We start from the raw sequence: 20,254 nt of genomic DNA on the forward strand, positions 1-20,254 counted from the left end.
ACCCGCCCCGTGTACGTGCACAATTTTAGAGAAGTCGGGGGGGGGGGATCATGAAAAGGACTCAGGATGATAAATTTGGGGGTCAAGGGTCAAAGGTCAAGATGTGTAAACGGAGGGAATATTTCCCCCTTAACTTTAATTATAGGAGGAAATACGGAATTGCGGCACAAATCTTAACGGCTTGACCAATGCTCTTAACATTCGGTGTATAGTGTGATGGGCAGGAAACCCATCCCCAGTGCGAAATTGGAGGTCACAGGTCAAAGGGCAGTGGGGGAAAGGTCAGATATCAGACATTTTCTGAGGACATGGCCTAATGGACAGTGAAAAACTTTTTTGTTTCAGTGCTGACCTACCATTTTTATCACTTTATTGAAAGGACCATGAAATGTGCTTTCCACTGACGTGCGACGAGTAAATGTCTGATAACCTTTTGACCCTCAAGAGGAGGGTTAAACATGGATTCCTGAACTGCCTCAATGACGTCAAAGTGTTGTCATATTCATGGCACATCCATAATCTGGAAACCCAATAAGCCTGGATAGCCGAACGCGTACGTACAGCACAGGCGTCACAGCTCAAAGGTCGTTGCATCGAATCTCATCTGATTATTTATTATTTACCTGTTTTCTGTATTTTTTTTATCTTTATCCATTTAACTATTTTGTTCTAATTAACGCAAATATTTACATGATTTATTTACAACAATTTAATAACAACAAATTTTTTTTACAAAAATAATATTTTTTTTTCTAATAGGGTTAGGGTTAGGGTTAGGGTCACCATAAAACAGGAGTTTCAGGCACGCGATTTGTATCAACCAATGGGATTTAGGAGGTATGCAGAATGCAGAAGGTTGCGGAAATGAGGTGTACGCAACTACGTATCTGCACATCTGCGCCTAACAAAGGTGTCACTACGCACGACTTAAATGTTATGTTTATAACCGTAGCAACAGACCTCAGATGAGCCCAGACGCCCTGCGGCTCTTGTTCATTAAAGTAACTTCCATCTTGCTAACGACAGAAGATGCTGAATGTGGGCATAGCTATGTGCGCACGAATTGAGAATTGATTTGGCACTTCTCCCAGGGGAAGAAATAAGGCAGGAGGGAAGAGATGGGAACACAAGGGACATGGGTAAGAAATACGAGAGAGGGTGGGAGAGTTTGAAGAGAAGATGGAGACGAGTGAGTGGTGTTTTTCGATAAGAAAAAGACGCCGAGACGCCGTGAATAAATTGACAGCCTATTCACTCGAAATATGCATGCGCAGAAAATAATCTTCATGAGTTGTTCTTTAGAGGTTTTGCTTGCCGTCTTTCGCCGAGATTTATGAGAGCTCGCTGCACGCACGTACATAGCGAAATGCTACTCAGGCGCGCGCAATTCTAAGACCGTCTGACAGTCTGACAGTCGGCCTGCAGAATTTGATAAACTTGATCAGTAAAACCATGGAAAATAATGTGATGGCTGCGTAGAGCGAGAGCGACAGCGAGAGATTTTGTTCCCGTCCAGTATAAATAGCAAGCACGTGTATATAATATAAACGCTTGTATCTCAATCTAAAGTTGGCAGACTGTTAATTCATTAATGGACGTTGTTTTTCGGACTCTTCGCACTCTGTTTTACTGCATTCTGTCTATATCTATATGCCGCGCACTGTCTCTGCCTCACCCTTCTGTCTCTATCGCTTGGACCTGGTTTTTAGGGCAACAGTGCCGAGAAAGAAGGAATCTGAAATTAAGAATGCGAGCGTTGTGTATACGTGTACGTGTGTTCTTGTGTGTGTGCGTGTGTGTGTGTGTGTGTGTGTGTGTGTGTGTGTGTGTGTGTGTGTGTTGTTGTGTGCGTGCGTGCGTGCGTGCGTGCGTGCGTGCGTGCGTGCGTGCGTGCGTGCGTGTCTGCACGCGTGTTGTTATTATTTAGCCATTTCTCGTATTTCATATTAAAGCCGGATGAACATTTAGTTATGATCAAGTGCTGGAAGCTAGAAGCGCGTTTTCTCCCTGGTTCGTCATACCGAAGTAATGTCGCTGTTAAGAAGACGCGTTCGCTATAGATTTTATGGCGCTTAGTATTTTTTTTACAAAAACTCATTTCTACTCGACCGTGAAACAGGGTAGCTTGTGGTGTAATCACTCAATAAAACGATGGTTTGCTTCTCTCTACATTTTTCTGCCTTTATGCGTCCGGCTGATATTCATAATTCCCGTCTGTAAGTGATATTTTTCCTCTACCGGCACATTATCGCGCTATTGCGGAATTTCATCTACTTCGTGGAGCGTGTCTGAACATAGCATGGCAGTTTATGACCCAATTTTTGTGATGCAGTTGTGAAGAGCAATGATATTTTATCTTCATTTAAAAATGTTAATACGTAGTACGTGTTTTGGTGATATTCAGTGTACATTTGCACCTCTAGAAATTTGAAGAGTATATTTAAAGGGGTTGGTGCGAATGACTCGGCTGGTGTGTCCTGTATGCGGTGTCAGTTTATGAAAGGCACTTGAAACACAACTGCACGCGTGACAGCAAAAATACGTCTACGTTTACGTCGAATGTCTGTGTGACGATACATTTGATTTGACAACATATTTTTTAGATAACATGTGTTAGGTGTAAACAGACTAGGTATGATATTTTGCTGTAAATGCTAATTACGTAACTCTTTTTTGGGGGAGCCGGACGGTGGGTGCATGCGAACTGTTAGCGTTGTGCTTGACCATTAGAAGGGTTTCAGTGAAAGTGTCTGGTTGTAGATAGCGGCGAGATAGCAATCCTAAGATTCTGAAGTACACCTCTATAATTGTGAATTATTCTATCTCTCTCTCCTCGTTTATATTGCACCCTTTTAGCAGAATTTCTCGACGTATATTCACATTCTCCGCCAGCTTTCTTCATATTATTAACGCAAAAAATGTTATCCATTATGAAAAATGATCAATTAGGTATACGGAAGGACGCTTTTTGCATGCAGGGAAGATTTTAATCATGTTATGTGAATAGAAGTGAGGCGAATGCACAAGTTTGATTTACTAAGGAGCTAATTCTGAGCCCCGCGAACTCGTTGTGATTGCAAGCTAATGCTCCTAAGATTTAATTACAATGTAAATTTCGTCGGGAAAGGGTTTGCCATCAGCAAGATCAGACTAATGTGTCACGAGTACGCGCTCGCGAATTTCGCTCTATCAGGAGATATTAACATATGAATAGGTACGCTGGACGATGTGGACGATCTGGACGATGGTGATACAGGCATGTTTGATATTTCTCTCGCTCCATACTTTAGCCAGCCCCAGCTGCTTACCGCATTTAGAAGCTCTTCGATGTGCACTGCTACCCCAGCTGTCTACAGTTTTCCGAGCTGAGAGCTAGCCCCACGCTGCACACACACACGCACGCACACACATATACGCACGCGCACATACACACTCTCGCTCGCCCCCTCTCTCACACACGCACGCACGCACGCACGCGCACACACCCTCCTTCGCTCTCCTTCTCCCTCCCCCCTCAGTCCCTCGCGCTTTATTCTCTCCCTTTGCGGTACCCTCCTTAGGTTGCGGTAATCCCAGTGAGATATCAGCATCTACTCCGTGGCGTTCTCTCTTGTTGGACCTGCCAGCGTAGCGTATTGGGAATTTCTCCATAGCTACTCCTGTGAGATTTCAGGATCTATTAAACTTTACCTGGAAAGAGTGAAAACGTGTTTTTTCAACTTCAGAACTACTTCAAGAAAATGCAGCTTGGCGTTTTCCGAGCAGATACCGATTGCATTAGCGTGTTTGTTAGTACTCGGCCAGGTAGCGAAATCGAATCAAGTCAATTTAATTATCTAAGAGCATCTAACAAACGGGTTAGATGAATAGCACATGTTAATAAAAATGGCACGGGCACCGCACACGTTATGCGTTGCGTGCACAACACGCATTATCTGTGCGCTGTACTATAACTATGATCGACGCAATTAAGAGCTGCCTTTGACCGCAGGACATCAAAGACGTCGTTGCTCGCTCGTCATATTGGAAGGGACAACGCGCAACAAAATTTAATCATTAATAAGTGGCTCGCTTGTTATCGTGTGGAATCTATTTTCGACTCGCAAATAGGCTTCATAATGCTGTATATATATATATATATATATATATATATATATATATATATATATATATATATATATATATTTTAGTGCTATGCAATGAAAATGCGTGTTGTGCAGTGCTAGTTCTGAGCGATAGTGACTTTTTTTTAGTGTGATGCGATATTTCCTACTAATAGTAATATATACTAATAGATTGTGTGATGTGATAACATCAAAAGTACAAATTGATGGTGTGACGTGATAACAGATGATGCAACAAATACTGAAAGTGATTACGTCACCGTAAATAGTAAGTTTTAACAAAATATTCCACAAAACTTTTCACAAAATGCAAGTAATTCTGTTCACTTTTTATGGTTAAATTGGCTGCATTATACTTCCTATTTTTCTATTCTGTTCAATGTGAACAAACACTTGTGACTTAATACATAGCCCATTGCAAGCATTTAATGTTGTGATCATTATATCAAATCGCTGAGGTTTTTGGGGTTTTACCTAGTTGAGAAACAATCGTATCAGGTATGAATTTGAGGATACATTTAGTCCCGTTAGTACTTACATTTAATGTAAAAAATTGCAACAAATTTTTTACAAATATACTCAATAGAAAAGTCGTGACGTAGTCAATTGAAATAGATGATGTTGCAGCAAAAATGATAATTGATGCTGTGATGTGATATGTTGAAGCACACTTTATGATAGACGATGCTATTACAAAGGCGATTGCATAAGATCCTATTACAAATAATAAGTCACGTGTGACTAATGCGGAGCCTATTTTGTGCTAATGGGCAGTGCGGTGTGGGTGTTTCAGGTCAGATCGACTTGCGTGAGGACAATGTGGAGAACCTGCTGTCCACAGCTTCCATCCTACAGCTATTAGAGGTCGTCGAAGCCTGCTGTGGCTTCCTCATGAAACAACTCCACCCATCTAACTGCATTGGCATCCGCTCGTTTGCGGACGTGCAAGGCTGCTGTGACCTTTTGAAGGTCGCACACAACTACGCCATGGTACGTGCTCAGCGAGTTCTTCTCAGTGTATAACTAATTAGCAGGCAAATCTATACATGCTAAAACAAGGGCTGTTGAGAATAAGTTGCTGATGTTGAGCCACGAGTCATCCTGCCGTGAGAGATGACGATAGTACATCAGTGCTGAGCTGTGTTACCTTAATGTGACAATTGTCATTAAATCTTGTTAGTTTTGCTATAGTACAGAATCACTCTTAATTGTCTTGATAAGACAAAGTAGATAAATTACCTGGTTAACTAGCTAACCGGTTTATATATGTTAGAGATTCCGACGGACTTTAATTCATCATGTTGTGGCTGTTCACATTCACCCTAAAACTTAAACAATATTATTCTGGTCATGTAGTTCATTGCTTTTCTAACGCGTTCTACTCATTAAAACTCAATTGTGAAAATTGTGAAAATATGAAAAAAGTAATCCTGCTTGGAAATTAAAACCAGTAGAAAAAAAATTAGTGTATATAAATCTCAGTAAAATTGTAATATTATTTATAAATTTATTTATTAGGCTAATGACTAATTTTATTATGCTAGTTTTTATTGTATAAGAAACCAATTTGAATAAATATAAATGATTTGTTTAAAATAACAATTTATTATAAGAAATTATTACTATTGGAAGATCATATGTAATTTTATTGGATTATGGTTATTATTTCATGGTAAACAAAATTGGTCATTGTCGAAAAAAAATCCACATTTTTTAATCAGAGATTTTGCATAATAAATGCTGGATCGATCGAATGTAAAATATATGCCACTAAGATATAGTGACATATATCTTTGTTCACATGTATGATGCAATGTCCACTCCAACTCATAGATAAAACTGACTGCTATTATAGCTTAACGTTTCCTGACCATTCGCATTAAGCAGGTTGGCTGTTAAGCCCGGCGCACACGTGAGTTATTTTACTCAAGTAAAATGACGCATGAGTCAAATTACTCAACGAAAATCCGCCGCACACGTGAGTAAAAGGACGCATGCGTCAAATTACTTAACGAAAATCCGCCGCACACGTGAGTAAAATGACTCATGCGACATTTTACTTGAGTAAAATAACTCACGTGTGCGCCGGGCTTTACATAGAATCATATTATGCATCTTCAGGATATGTATACGGATTTATCTTTAGGATCATTTCATGGAGATAATGCGAAACCAGGAATACCTGATTCTGCCAGTGGAAGAGGTGATACGACTGCTGTCCAATGACGATATCAATGTCCCCAACGAAGAAACCATTTACCAGGCCATGATGCTATGGGTGAAACATGACCTGCCCAACAGGCGACAGTACCTAGCCAAGCTCATGTCGCACATAAAATTGCCGTTGCTGTCTCCTGAGGTTTGTACGCATTCTTGTGGCTGTATTTCTCATTGAACATTATCACGTGTTCTTCTCGGAACATTGTCACGTATTCTTCACAGATATTCTTCACTGGTTCTCTGTTATTGTAGAGATACTTATGTTGCGAGTGTCAGCCAACGGGCTAACGCTCCATTAGGAGTGTTCCCAACATTGATATCATTAATGATTAATGATTAATGATTGATAATCTTAACCCTAACCCTAACCTAAGTGACATTAAACCACAAACTAATATATGACCATATATATATATATATATATATTATTATTATGACCATTAATGATATTAAAGTTGGGAACACTCCTAAGGAGTATCACCCAGCCAACGAGTGCAGGAGGAGGATTATAGGCTACGTGTAAATGAGTTGTTACTTTGTTTTTAACCAACTGACCCATCACAATACTGACTAAACTTATGATATTTCTATAACTGTAATATGAGCATGGGATTTCCAAATGTTTTTTGCCTGCTGATATTCCTATATCAGAACCCGGAGATATTCCTATATGCTCCTACAATGCAGGTTGAGTTACTGCTAACAATGAAATTAATCTGCATTGCAATCCCCGTGATTGCAACAGGAGTGGACAAAAACGAAGTTTGTGTTTAAACATTTTGTTTATTTGTCTTGAACAGAAATTTGTTTTTATTCACTCCTGATTATACATTAGTACCCAGTGCTAGGTTTTGAAATCTGTGGTATTGAACATTATGAATCTGTAGTGATAGTCTTTGTGTGGCATGCGATTAATGAATGAACTCATTGCGCATATTGGTTGCAGTTCATTGCTGACCGCGTCGAATCCAACCTGCTGTTCAAGGATGACCGTGAGTGCCAAGACCTGATCATGGAAGCCATGAAGTACCACCTCCTACCAGAACGCAGGTCCACCCTGCAGAGCCCCCGCACCCGCCCACGCAAGTCTACAGTGGGCTTCATCTATGCTGTAGGTGGTGTCGAATCGAACAAGGGTGAGCAATGAACAATCACAATATCTCGCCGTGTTTTGCGATCCTGCTATTAAAGCAAACTCCTATAGAGATGAGAGGTTGGCTAGAGAACTCCATTTTTTAGTTTGCAGAATACATGAGAGAGTACCATTTTAGGGCCAGCTTCAAGAATATTTTGCATAGCTTGGAATGCCCCATCCTCACAGCTAACAGCTAGCTGGCACTTTGAGCCCCCTACCTCCTCGCACTATTTACCGCTGAAACTGGGAATGTGTTTGTATGTGAGGTGGCATATATTGGAATTTAAATGTGAACCGAACTGCTCGCTTTCCTGGGGCGTCTGGCTAGGGATAGCCTTACGTTGATAATATGCTGACAGGGGGCATGTGACTGTCTTCTATCCATCCCGGAATTTCTACCCGTAGGTTGAGTCCGTATGGTTGGATGGTGTTTAGATTGTGAATCCAGTAAGCTTCTCTTTTCTTTCTGATGCGGATCGTATGCGCTTTTCAGGGGGGTCTGAAAGTATTTTCTCAATGCCCCTGCACTGGAAGTCTGCTGGGGTGTGGATGTCACGTAAAAAATGAGCACTGACAGGTTTGCACATGTCTCGTTTGGTAATATCACGGAGGTGTTCAACTATGTGATCTTTGAGTCTACATTGTCTCGCCTATGTATCTGGCCGTGGGGCATTTACGACAGGAGATTTCATAGATGAGGTTCGTCGAGTTGCATGTGAAGGAGAGCGTGATGGATTTCTTGAGGGGGGAGGGAAGGGTAAGACCGTGTGTGAGTTGACCGTGCTGCACGTGGAGCAGCGTGTGAGCCTGCAAGGGCGTGTACCTGGCGGGGTGGTGCGACCATGGGCGTGGGGAGGCAGAGGGCGAGTGTGCGGCATGGCTATTCTTGCGCGTATGAGCGCATCCTTCAGGTTCTTACCTCTGCTTAGGGCGAAGATGGGCGGATGGTCGTGGATGTGTCTCAGGGCAGGTGAGGCTGAGAGTACGTGCCAGTGTTTGAGGATGATCTGCGGGTTGCTGGGGTTGTATTCCATAATGAAGGGAATTCGTTGGTGTGTGTTTGCTGTCTTTGGTTTGGGTTCTATCAGGGTGTTCCGTGGGCATTGCACAGTTTTTGTATGGACCTGTCTAGCAGGTGTGCCTTATATCTCCGTTTGAGGAAGAGTTGCCTGAACTCCTGGCAGCGCGTATGGAAGCGCGTGTTGTTCGAGGACATCCTTTTTAGGCGGAGGAATTGCCCGTAGGGGATGTTGTCTATGAGAGCCTTGGGTGAGCTGAATCTGTCCTGAGGTATGGATGACCGTCTGTAGGTTTACAATACACGTCTGTGTGCAAGGACCCCTTGTCGATGCTTACTTGTACGTCTAAAAAGGAGAGACAGATCGTGCTGTGTGATTCGGTGAATTTGATTGTGGGGTGGAAGTCGTTTAGTTCTGTGACGAAGGAGTCCCAGGCGGCGGTGCCATGAGTCGAGATAACGAAGATATCGTCTATATACCTCTTCCAGACGAGCGGTTGGTGTTTTGTGGAGGCCAGAAACGTTCGTTCTAGATCATCCACGAAGAGGTTGGCATAAGACAGTGCCATCTTAGAGCCCGTTGCTGTACCTTGTATTTGTAAGTAGTCGTGGTTGTTAAACTGGAAGTTGTTCTTGGTCAGCGTCAGTTCTGCTAGGCGTGTTAGGAAGTGTGTGGAGGGTGTCTGCGGTGCCTGTCGTGTGTCCAGGGCTTTGCGCAGAGCGTGCATTCCTTCATCGTGGGGGATGTTAGTGTAGAGCGAGCTGACGTCAAGGGTACAGAGAAGCGCATCAGGGGGTAGCGGTGTGAAGCTACCGATGAAGGAGAGAAAATCTACTGGGTCCCTTATGTATGAGGGTATGTTGCGCACCAAGGTGTTAATGTGGTGGTCCACGAACGAGGAGATCATCTCTGTGGGGCTATTGTTTGAGGATAGGATTAGCCTGCCTGGGTTGCCTTGCTTGTGAACCTTGGGCAGGATGTAGAAGTTTGGCGTTCGGGTGTCCCTGGACGTAAGCACAGAGTATCCTTTATTGGTGATTTCTCCTGTGTGTATGCCTTTGAGGAGGAATTTGTCTATCTCTATTCTATGTCGGGGGTGAGGTCTATGGTTTGTGAAGAATAGTGGGTTGTATTGTTAAGCTGCCGCATGCATTCTGCGATGTAGTCTGCGCGATTCATGATTGCTATTCCTCCACCCTTGTCGCAGGGTTTGATGATGCATGATATCTTTGTTGTTGATAAGTGACTCCAGTGCTAGGCGCTGCTTGGTCGAAAAGTTGTGGAAACGGGGGGGGGGGCTCATGGGTGGGTGAAGGTAGCGCGTCCCTGAGAACAAGTTTGATAAAGGTCTCCAGTACTGGGTTTCTATTAGGTGCGGGCTTCCAAGTCGAGGCGGGTCTGAAAGACGAGGCTGAGCTGCTGGGCAATTGTTTTGAGTCGAAGAATTCTTTCAGTCTGAACCTAACGGGGGGACTCAGAGGAGGTCGCTGTGCGTTTAGTAACACAACACACCTTCTACGGGATCAATCCCTACCCCTATCAGTGATACACAACCAATCCATATACCCTAGTTTCTTACACATACACAGACGGGGCAACGCACAGACCACATAAATAGCACAAGCGGGGCCGGGACAGACACCAACCAGCATCCCAGCACAAGAAAAAGGTTCTGCACCCCCCTCCCACCCAAAACCCTCTTCGGGCGTGTAGAAACCAAACCCCCCCTTCCTCTCCCCACACGAGATTATGAATGGGTCTATGACATCATAAAAACACCAATACAAGTGGACTGCACGTATACAGACCATATCGACCCTGTATGAACTTCCACACATGTCACAAATACCATGACGCAAACGGCAGATGGCTTAGCCAATCAGGAGCAAGTACAGCTCACGTGATCAGATGCGCCCCCCCCCCCTGCTGCGCCCACCACAGTGAACGGTGCCCTCCTTTGGCGCCCCCTTGCGGACAGGGACCTAGGGTATATAAGGAGGAGAGAACACGCTGAAAAGCACAGTTTATTTCAGCTGTAAAAAGTTAGAAGAACGTGATGAAGACCACCACAAGTCGAAACTAGTCATGCATTGCCAACTTTGTGTAGCAATTTCACACCGTTTATGTACTTTTGATATCACGCGATATATGTGCAGCAAAAGGAGTATTGCCTAATGCACTAAGAGAACAAACCTTTCTTCTTTAAAGGACCTAACAGTTGCAGCATCGAAAAGTATGACCCAAGGACAAATAGTTGGACACAAGTGGACTCCATCAGTGGTCATCGGTTGCAGTTCGGTGTGGCTGTTGTGGAGGATAAACTGTTTGTTGTGGGTGGTCGGGATGGGCTAAAGACCTTGAACACAGTGGAGGCCTACAGCCTTAAGGAGAAGAAGTGGACAACTATGCCTACAATGTCTACACACAGACATGGCTTAGGTATTTATCATTTGGACTGGTTCTCCTAGTATGTGCTTCGCCTTTGCATAATACTTAATTTCATAACATAGATCAGTTATATTGTGATATACAAAATGTTCAACAAGAAATCTATGATTGATTATTAGCTAATACAGTATTAATAATGTTATTTATACCAAGAATACATGTAGTAAGAGTATATTAATCCACCATAATACCAGTTCTCTGCTTAATTTTCTCATATGCTACCCTATCAAATAATAGGCAGTTTTAATGTGTCTAGATGACTAGTCTAGAGATCTATGTGTGGTAACATTTATCTGTAACTACCCTTAAAGACTGGTATTAACAAGATATAATAGCTATTATTAATGCTATTGATCGATATATAATTGGCAATGATACCTTGGCTTAGACTCACCAGTTGTTTGTATATTTTCTATTCACATCCGAGGCAATAATCTGTACTAAGACATAATAGTAATGCCGAGTTCATGCATTGTTGCACATGTCAGATTCCATCGTTATTCTCTCCTATCGGCTCATCAGGTGTTGGTGTGCTGGAAGGTCCGCTATATGCCTGTGGTGGCCATGACGGCTGGAGCTACCTGAGCACAGTGGAGCGATGGGACGCGCATGCCAAGCAGTGGAGCTACGTCGCACCGATGCATTCACCTAGGAGTACACTCGGTGTGGCGGTCCTCAACGGCAGGTAATCTCACTCACTACCCCTGCCTCGCTGTGACTTCTATCTGCCAGCACATAAAAACATGGCTACTCACATGCACACAATCGTATGCTCAGCAGATGGTAGGTGTATTGGGTGGCAGGCCTACCGCTGACGTTCGCCAGTTTCGCAAAACGCGATAAATAAATAACAGTGGCGAATACAATTGGCAAATGATATAACTGCTCACAAAATTATGATTGAATAATGAAATCATCAAATTGCAGTGTCGTATTGTAAAATGTTTTCATACAGCTCTTTTCCCATGCCCTTCATCTATTTATGCCTTGCTTAGCACATACGATAAAGTGAACAGTGGCTATAGTTTTCCATAGGTGGCTAAAAAATAACTTTGGTGTTTTAAGTATTGGTTTAAACTTTAAAACATCCAAAGGGAGCCCTGGTGAGGTATAGTGCTGTACAAAATAATTAATAGATGTGTCCTGGATCACAGAACTTGGTAACACGTTTCACGGACGAAACTGGTTCATTGCATGTCCTTTAACTTAATTTTATTCAAAATCCACCAATCAGCGTACGTGCTCTTATAAGCAGGCACCGCTACTAGAGTAATGGCTCCACATTTTCCTGCATGAAAACGACTAGGAACCTACGTAATCAGTGCTGAGACGCTATCTATCGATTGAGATAAGTTATGAAATACGGCAACAGCAGTAAAATTTCAGTGACCTAACTTACACCCCCAAACGTCTGGTTACCTTGATTTTTAGGTTATATGCGATTGGAGGTAGGGATGGCAAGGCCTTTCTGAGATCGGTGGAGTGTTATGATCCCCACACCAATCGCTGGACGTTGTGCACGTCCATGTCAAAGCGCCGAGGAGGTGTGGGCGTAGCAGTGAGCAGCGGATTTCTCTATGCAGTTGGTGGTTACGACACACCCACCAGCAATGCAACATCAAATAGATTCGACTCTGTAGAGAGGTAATGGAGCAAGATAAATTATAAAGGTGGAGACATATAGACTTCTCTGTGTGGTGATTAGTTGGTGTAGCAGATGTGATGGTTACTATAACTTACTGAGGGAATATTGCCAATCCTATGTTTGTGCAGATGCGCATATCCTGTCACTAGTGGGCAGCACGTGTTTAATATTTGAGATATCACAGATGTTACCCATGTTTTACAACAGATATGATCCAAAGACAGATGTGTGGACAACAGTTGCGCGCATCAGCCCTCCTCGAGATTCGATTGGCGTTTGCTTAATGGGAGAGAAGTTGTTTGCTGTCGGTGGTTACGACGGACAAGCGTTTCTCAACACCGTTGAGTGTTATGACCCACAGAACAATGAGTGGGTGCAGGTAAGGGCGGGACAGTTGGAACATTCATAAAAATTAAGGCAAAAATTTATTTAAATAATAAAAATAATAGCCACATTTTCGGATGATGAAATTCTATGACGTGTGGGCAGTTTCTATGATTTGACTTTCGTACAATTAGCCGTGTTCGATGTAATTTTACAACTGTGTCAGGATTGTCGGTGTTTACTTCCCAGGTGGCACCACTGTGTATGGCCAGGGCAGGGGCATGCATCGTCCATGTTCTAAAAATTTGATAGGAGGCACTCTCTCAACAGGAGCAACATTTACACCTTGTGATAGATTTCATGGCTTCCTTGGAGTTTTCTGCCTCGCAGATGTGATATTCCAGTCAGTCGATTGCTTCCTGTGTTAGCAGATATGTAGCAAACAATCTTGTAAATCTGATGTGATTATGCATCAATGAAGTTTTACAAAATCATGTACAAATCTGGATAAATGTCCTCGCTTCTTTATAGCATAGACTATAGTCTCACTGCAATACGTGCATGCTTTTTACATGTGCATAGTGCATACGAGAAAGTGTCGATTATGAATCGTGATTGCCACTGGAACAAGTGGTATTGTTTTCCTACTTCGTAGGGGATTTGAGCTATGAGCTTTTCCTCAGGCCATAAACCAAGTCAGGCCATGTGAGGCCAGTACATCTGTAGTCACCTGTACAGGCCCGTAGCCAGCTTTATATTGGAGGGGGTTCGTTTTTCAATGTTGGCAATTTGCTCGGCAGGGGCGTGTACAGGATTTGTACCAGGGGGGGTCTAACCGTAACCCAAAGTTGCGAGCACGCGAAGGGGGGGTCTGGGGCCCTCCCCCAGAAAATTTTTAAAATTACACCCCCTCAGATGCGTTTTCTGCGCAAGCAAGGGACTCTCTGGACCCCCCCTGTACACGCCCCTGCTCGGGCGCGAAGCGACCAGGCGAGGGAGCCAAGCGACCGAGCGGGGGGAGGGTGTGGGAGTTGGGTGTTCACTGTTCACCCTCCCGCACGATGGAGATTTTGCAATTATTACACTAAAATGTTCAAATAATTTTTTTTTGGCTTGGGGGGGGGTTCGTTCGAACCCCCCCTGGCTACGGGCCTGACCTGTAGGTGTTATAGATAAATCCTGTAATGGTGGTATTTGTGACTGCTAACTTAGGCCTAGCGTGTCTTGAAACATTACCCGTGACAATGAATGCAAGGCAGAAAGGACAGATTTGTACACAAACATATCGTAACGTGTAAATATCTCACTGTTACTAATAGTCAAATCTACGAGTCAAACAACTGCAGGAGAGAGTAAGTGTTGCTGTTGGTATTATATATTATGAAAGATAATGCTATCAAGATTACAATGTTATTTTCTAGGCACTTTTTCTGTGTATTCATTTCCCTATTAACCAGGTAGTGCCTGTTTACTCTCATGAACTTCTATCAATGCATTCTATCAATTGCAAGAAAGAACACAAGTGTTGCATAGCTGTGTAATGCTGTTGTGCTCTGTGTCATGTTGAATCTCATAACGCCAGCTCAGCATTTAGGTATATTGTATGAAATGTCACTTGGGGGTGTTCACTTGTACATATGGTTCGTATTATAGTAGGCATTGTTCGTTTTTTCCTCCTGTAACGAGAATGTAGTGTATATATGAAATGTAGATTGCAACTGAATATGTCTGTAGATTCATGATTGATGTTTTCTTCTATATGCTGACAAGTGAATACAGTTACACTGAGAGTGTGTAGAGTGCATCCTGCATGTGTTCATAAGGTGATGTGTGACTTAACGTGTCACTCTTATTATAAGTGACTGGTATTGTAAGAAAACACCAGTAGAAATTCGGCATTGTACATTATTGTCATTTTAAACATTTATATAGAGAATAGAGTAAGGAATGGTAATCTCAAAGCAACTTCATACTAGTCACGTGATGACAATATGTCAACTGGCCAATCACTGGTTTCATCCATTATTAAGAACATGTCTTTTATACCGCAGCATCAAGATGTGCATAATGCTATATTTTTGTTTTAGTTTATTATTGGCAGGCAGTCGAAGACTGACCTTGCTGTCTGGCATTAAAAATAGTCAAGGCAGATTATATAGCTTCAGTTTCATTATTATGTTCCTTTGCTGCCTGATTTCAATTCATAATGTAATTCTTCTACAATAGAAAGTGTTCCTTAGCTCGTGACAGTTCTATTAACTCCTAGAAACGTTAAGATTGCTATTCTTGTTCAAAATCATGCTTTTGTCCCACTTGTTTACCTGTATGTATGCATACACTATTATATGTATGTATACACTATTACAGTAATGAGCCGCCCATTAACCTACATTAATCTATTAATCACCCGCCGATCCACCTGCGTTAATCTATTAACCACCCACCTACCCACCCATTCACATACCTTCATAGCTCTGCCTACATACATAGCGAAGATGAATCAGGTAGGTAGGTAGGTAGATAGATAGATAGGATATTTTGGAAAAGGTCCCCATTTAAATTGGTTACATTGAAATTAGGTTACTGAAAACAGTAATAATTTTAGAAGTGACCTTGTTAGTGTCACATTTCTTAGGAAAGAAGTATTCACACGCTCTCTCAATGTAAACACGGCATTATGAGCAGTGCTTTCTATATATATCACGTTGTATTTGGTTGTGGAAGTAGAAATTGCTGCTGATGATTGTTATCAGAGACGAGTCTATCGGCAGCGAGAAATGGTCTCGTTTTAGAGCGCAGATTTTTTGCGCAGCTTTTATAATACATTCCCGTGTAAAGTGAATCATGATTGCGAGGATATTTTGTGAAATAAATACGTCTCGAGTAAATTGCTAATATTTTTAAGTGCCGTTATATCTTCGTTTGAGTACGAGTGCATTCACCTTCGTAAACGAATTCATGAAGCCATCACACAAGATTTTTCATCATATGTGGCGAAATATTATTCCAGAAAATACCTGAGAGGCAAGACATATGTATATATATATGTATATATATGTCTCGCATATACTTATTATTTGTGTAGAATGTGGCTGCATTTGTCATTTTATATACAATAACAACACAAACTCATAGCAATTTTTATACTTGAGTAATCAGTAAACATGTTCGCTATTAGGTTAAACTATATCTCACTATATTTTTTTCGAGTGTGCAGTCATTTATGAAATAATTTTTAACATCTGGTCGTTGTATTGCATGACAAAATGACAAGCCGCCACTGCATCTAAAGACAGAGATTGGTAAAAACGATTTAATCGCAAAATTATATCTCTATATTATATATATATATTGCAGAGTTAGAAATTAAATGTTTTTACCAGGCAGCAACTACTTGCTGCCATAGAAAAGACATGCAGCAAACTGACACTAAAGTCTTGTGAGCAGCAAAAACTACTGCTTGATGCCTTAATTTCGAACCCCATATATGTATATATATATACAAAAATTTTCAATAATAGGTAAAAGGGTGTTTAAATTTTAATCCGTGATCTTTCGAGACGTACATATCGTCCTCAGACTTTCAGCTGACATTGGGATTTAACTGTAATTAAAACAAAAATACAATGCGCTGCAACGCAATGGCGTTAATTTTGACAGCTCCGGAAAATGGACAAGTATAATCGCGTTTATCAGAAATAGAAAGACAGTTGTAAACAAGAACCGCTGCCCGTCTTGTTACAGTCAAAATGTCTTGAATTAGTTTGCGGTCGGACAATGATCACGGTCTGCACATGGAACAAAAGAATGGTACATAGTATCAGTTACAATCGCTCTGCTAAGTTGAATACTCCGCGACATTCTGTTAGGCCCTACTGTCGCCTAAATGCCAACAACTAGCGTAGTTGAGAAGCAAAGCAGAAAAGAAAGATCCATCAAGAAGGATTGTGTCTCGATAGTGGTTTCACAATATCCCAATCTCGTGCTGTAAGGTTATGCTCATAGGGGTCTATTTTCCCCCAGGGTATGCGGACGGAACGTACGCCTGGGTACGGGTCCGGTTACACCGGAACGTACGCTCTTGGTAACGTAATCTGATATGGTTAGGTTAGGTTTAGGATGTAGGCGACTCCCTAGACCTCGTTAGTAGGCGAGGTACGGTCGCCGCATATTAGATTATGTACCAGGGTAGCCGTTCTCGGTATACTCGGAACCGTTCCGCAGGTACGTTCCGGCAGTACCCTGGGGGACCATAGACGCCTCTCAGCGTAAAGTAATAGCAATCGGGGAGGACTCGAATAGGAAACCATGTAGCCAAGCTAGTGACCAACTTCCTGTAGTGAACAGTGTTTTTAACCCCGACCCGGATAGTGAGACTGAGGATCTTGACACCTGTGTAACAAAGCACCCCCCCCCCTATACCTAGAGTATATACCCCATTCTCCTCTGGATCCAATGTGATAGCTGCAATGCGTGGTGGCATATTGATTGCCTGTGCATCGCCAAAGCAACAACAACTAGCCGACGTTTCTGTGCTTAAGATGTGTATGCAACAGCTCCCCCTGGATAAAAGATCATATTTTTGTCACCGGTAACACCCCTGCTAAGAAATTAGATAACACCAGTGACTAAACTAGGAATACACCAGCCTCAACCAAGGAAGTAAGTAGCTGTCACTCGCACTAACGCAGGTTGTAGTGTCAACACAACAAACGACAAGGTACAACGGTATCAGAGGGAGGAGAGCGCATAGGAGACCACATTGCTATTATACTATATTAATGGTGGTAGCACATTTAGAGTATCGACGACCTCAAACAGTACAAGTCATCAGTCGACATTAAAGAGGTCAAGAAGCATGAACATTTAAAACAAGCCAGAAACTGTTTTAGCTTACCCTGTGGGGGTGTAGCACTCCAATTTCAATCGGGAACAGGAGGCCAGCACCGGGTGTTGCTATCCCCCGGCGTGGAGGCGGTCACGTGATATACGTTGATGAATGACGTTCAAACGTTAACCACAACGGTAACGCTCAGCACTCCAACACCCGCCAAACACTAACCTCCAGACTAAATATATATGTGTCGACCGCGCTAAAATATATAGGCATATGTGATCCCACAAAATTAACTCTATTAGGTGTGGGGACAGATATCATGATGCAAAGACGCCTAAAGACCCTAACCTAATCCTAACCGCTAGAACCTAACCCTAATGCCTAACACTATGCTGCCAAACGTTGCGGTCACCTCCGCTCGCACGCCCGGGGGATAGCATTAACCGGCCAGCACAGCATTAGAAAAATGGCAGAACTTTGCATTTGGTACCAGAGCTCACCTTTATAGGCCAAAAGGACACACAAGTGTAAAAACAGGTTATATTAAGAATGTGGACACCAATATCCCCACAGCCACCATTGAATCGGTATTTAGCCAACACTGTGCAGTGAAATCTATTGAAAGACTGTACCATAAGGACCGTCACATACCTATGCCGGTAGTGAGATTATGCTTTCAGACAACTGAAGACTTAGATATAGCATTGTCTGTGCAGTTAGATTTTTCACTCAATGGAAAGTCTGCATCCCTGGAACCTCAGAGAGGGAGTCGTGTTATTCGCTGCTATAACTGCCACTGTTTTGGCCACGTGGCCAAAGCCTGCGTGTTTGAAAAACGATGCGAGTCCTGTGCAACCCAGTGTAGTGACAGCCATCACACATGTACTATACCAGAGAAGTGCCCAAACTGTGGTGGTAACCACAAAGCTTCAAACAACAAACAACAAGTGACCAATATTCTTGGAACTGCGGAACCGACTGCGGCTTCAATGTTTCATATAACAACACGAGCATGAAGTTACTTTCTCTGAACTGTTACTCCTGGAACACTGCGAAAAACTCGGTAAACTCTGTTGTGGATGATAATGATATCGATATCCTGTGCCAGTGTGCCTGTGCCGAAACTTGGGAGTCAAAGACCAAACAGGTTAAATTCAGAAATTGGCCAGCCATATGCAGACCAAGAACTGGAGAAGACAACCATGGAGGCGTCGCCATACTATACAAGCCAACAGACTACACATACTTCCAACATAGAGTAGACTTGAAGAGACAAGATACAGTCTCCATGCAGTGTGGTCTGTCCCTTTTACTTCTGTCTGTCTATATATACTACCGGACAAACATATAGAGCAGCTAGAGGGCTTGTTAGACATTATAGGTAAAGCTAACTACAAAAACACGATCATTGTGATATACCAGCAGTTGTTATTGCATTGTGCTGCCACCCGTGAGTCAGAAATGAGAATTAAACTAGATGGTAGAACTATCTAGCTGTTCGTAGTTGTGACTTGGCAATATATTACATTTGGCGACGAGAATAGGATCAGGTGGAACCTGTTGCTCATAAAATGGCATCCGGAGTATTGCAAGTTGGGTTCTTGGGAGTTTTACCCGAAAAATTAGTGTTGAGCAGTACTTTGAACGATTCGAAATCTACTGTATTGCAAATGGCGTCTCAGTCAGTGACAACGAGGAGCAAAGATGCTCAGACATTGTCAAGAAGAAAGCTGTGCTTCTCAGTGCTATCGGGATCAGTACATACCGATTGCTGAGCGATTTGCTAAGCCCAAGTAAACCTACTGACAAAGTCACTAGACGAACCTTTTCACGTGTTGAAAGGTCACTTCAACCCAGCACCATTGGAAATGGCAGCGACAATTCGGTTCTGGTCGATATTACAGAAACCGGGTGAGACCATAGCTGAGTACGCTAGAGCTTTGCGTCAAACCATGAAGACAGATGACGAAAGATGAAGAAAACACACAACGATGCAGTGCTTGCAATTTCATCACAAACAAATCCGTGATACAAGGGCCTCAACAAGTCACACGTAATTGAAGTTTAGAGAGATAGGTGGCGCTGCAACGCAATGGCGTTAATTTTGACAGCTCCGGAAAATGGACAAGTATAATCGCGTTTATCAGAAATAGAAAGACGGTTGTAAACAAGAACCCTGTCTCTTTGTTAAGTCCACTGTCTTGGAATTAGTTGCGGTCAACAATGATCACGGTCTGCACATGGAACAAAAGAATGGGTACATAGTATCAGTTACAATCCTCTAAGTTGAATACTCCGGACATTCGTTAGGCCCTACTGTCGCCTAAATGCTAACAACTAGGCGTAGTGAGAAGCAAAGAGAAAAGAAAGATTCCATCAGGAAGGATTGTGTTAGCGATAGTGGTTCAACTACCAATCTCGGTGCTGTAAGTAATGCTCATAGGGTCTATGTCCCCCAGGGTACTGCCGGAACGTACCCTGGGTACGGTCCGGTATACCGGA

General features: G+C 42.6%; 2 protein-coding genes across 8 annotated transcripts in view; one reads left to right on the forward strand and one right to left on the reverse strand.

Moving 5' to 3' along the window:
- Nucleotides 1-13,722, forward strand: part of LOC106805954 (kelch-like protein 5) — a 119,551-nt gene extending 105,829 nt beyond the window's left edge. For all 5 annotated transcript variants that reach the window (XM_014807753.1, XM_014807752.1, XM_014807751.1 and 2 more), the window contains exons 4-11: nt 4,918-5,114; nt 6,271-6,483; nt 7,291-7,480; nt 10,707-10,937; nt 11,469-11,631; nt 12,378-12,590; nt 12,799-12,970; nt 13,165-13,722. In XM_014807753.1, the coding sequence (XP_014663239.1) occupies nt 4,918-5,114; nt 6,271-6,483; nt 7,291-7,480; nt 10,707-10,937; nt 11,469-11,631; nt 12,378-12,590; nt 12,799-12,970; nt 13,165-13,224 (1,439 nt within the window). In that variant the 3' untranslated portion in view covers nt 13,225-13,722. The remainder of the gene's footprint in view (nt 1-4,917; nt 5,115-6,270; nt 6,484-7,290; nt 7,481-10,706; nt 10,938-11,468; nt 11,632-12,377; nt 12,591-12,798; nt 12,971-13,164) is intronic.
- Nucleotides 13,723-16,087: 2,365 nt separating this feature from the next.
- Nucleotides 16,088-20,254, reverse strand: part of LOC106805955 (putative deoxyribonuclease TATDN3) — a 36,278-nt gene continuing 32,111 nt past the window's right edge. For 2 of the 3 annotated variants that reach the window (XM_014807758.1, XM_014807756.1), the window contains exon 11: nt 16,088-16,519. The gene's annotated coding sequence lies outside the window, so the exon portion shown is untranslated. Of the gene's footprint in view, nt 16,520-19,720; nt 19,987-20,254 lie in introns of those variants that run through there. The other variant, XM_014807757.1, reaches the window with a different exon arrangement.

Source organism: Priapulus caudatus, unplaced genomic scaffold, assembly GCF_000485595.1.
Source record: "Priapulus caudatus unplaced genomic scaffold, Priapulus_caudatus-5.0.1 Scaffold134, whole genome shotgun sequence".
In the NCBI taxonomy this organism is placed as follows: Eukaryota; Metazoa; Priapulida; class Priapulimorpha; order Priapulimorphida; family Priapulidae; genus Priapulus; species Priapulus caudatus.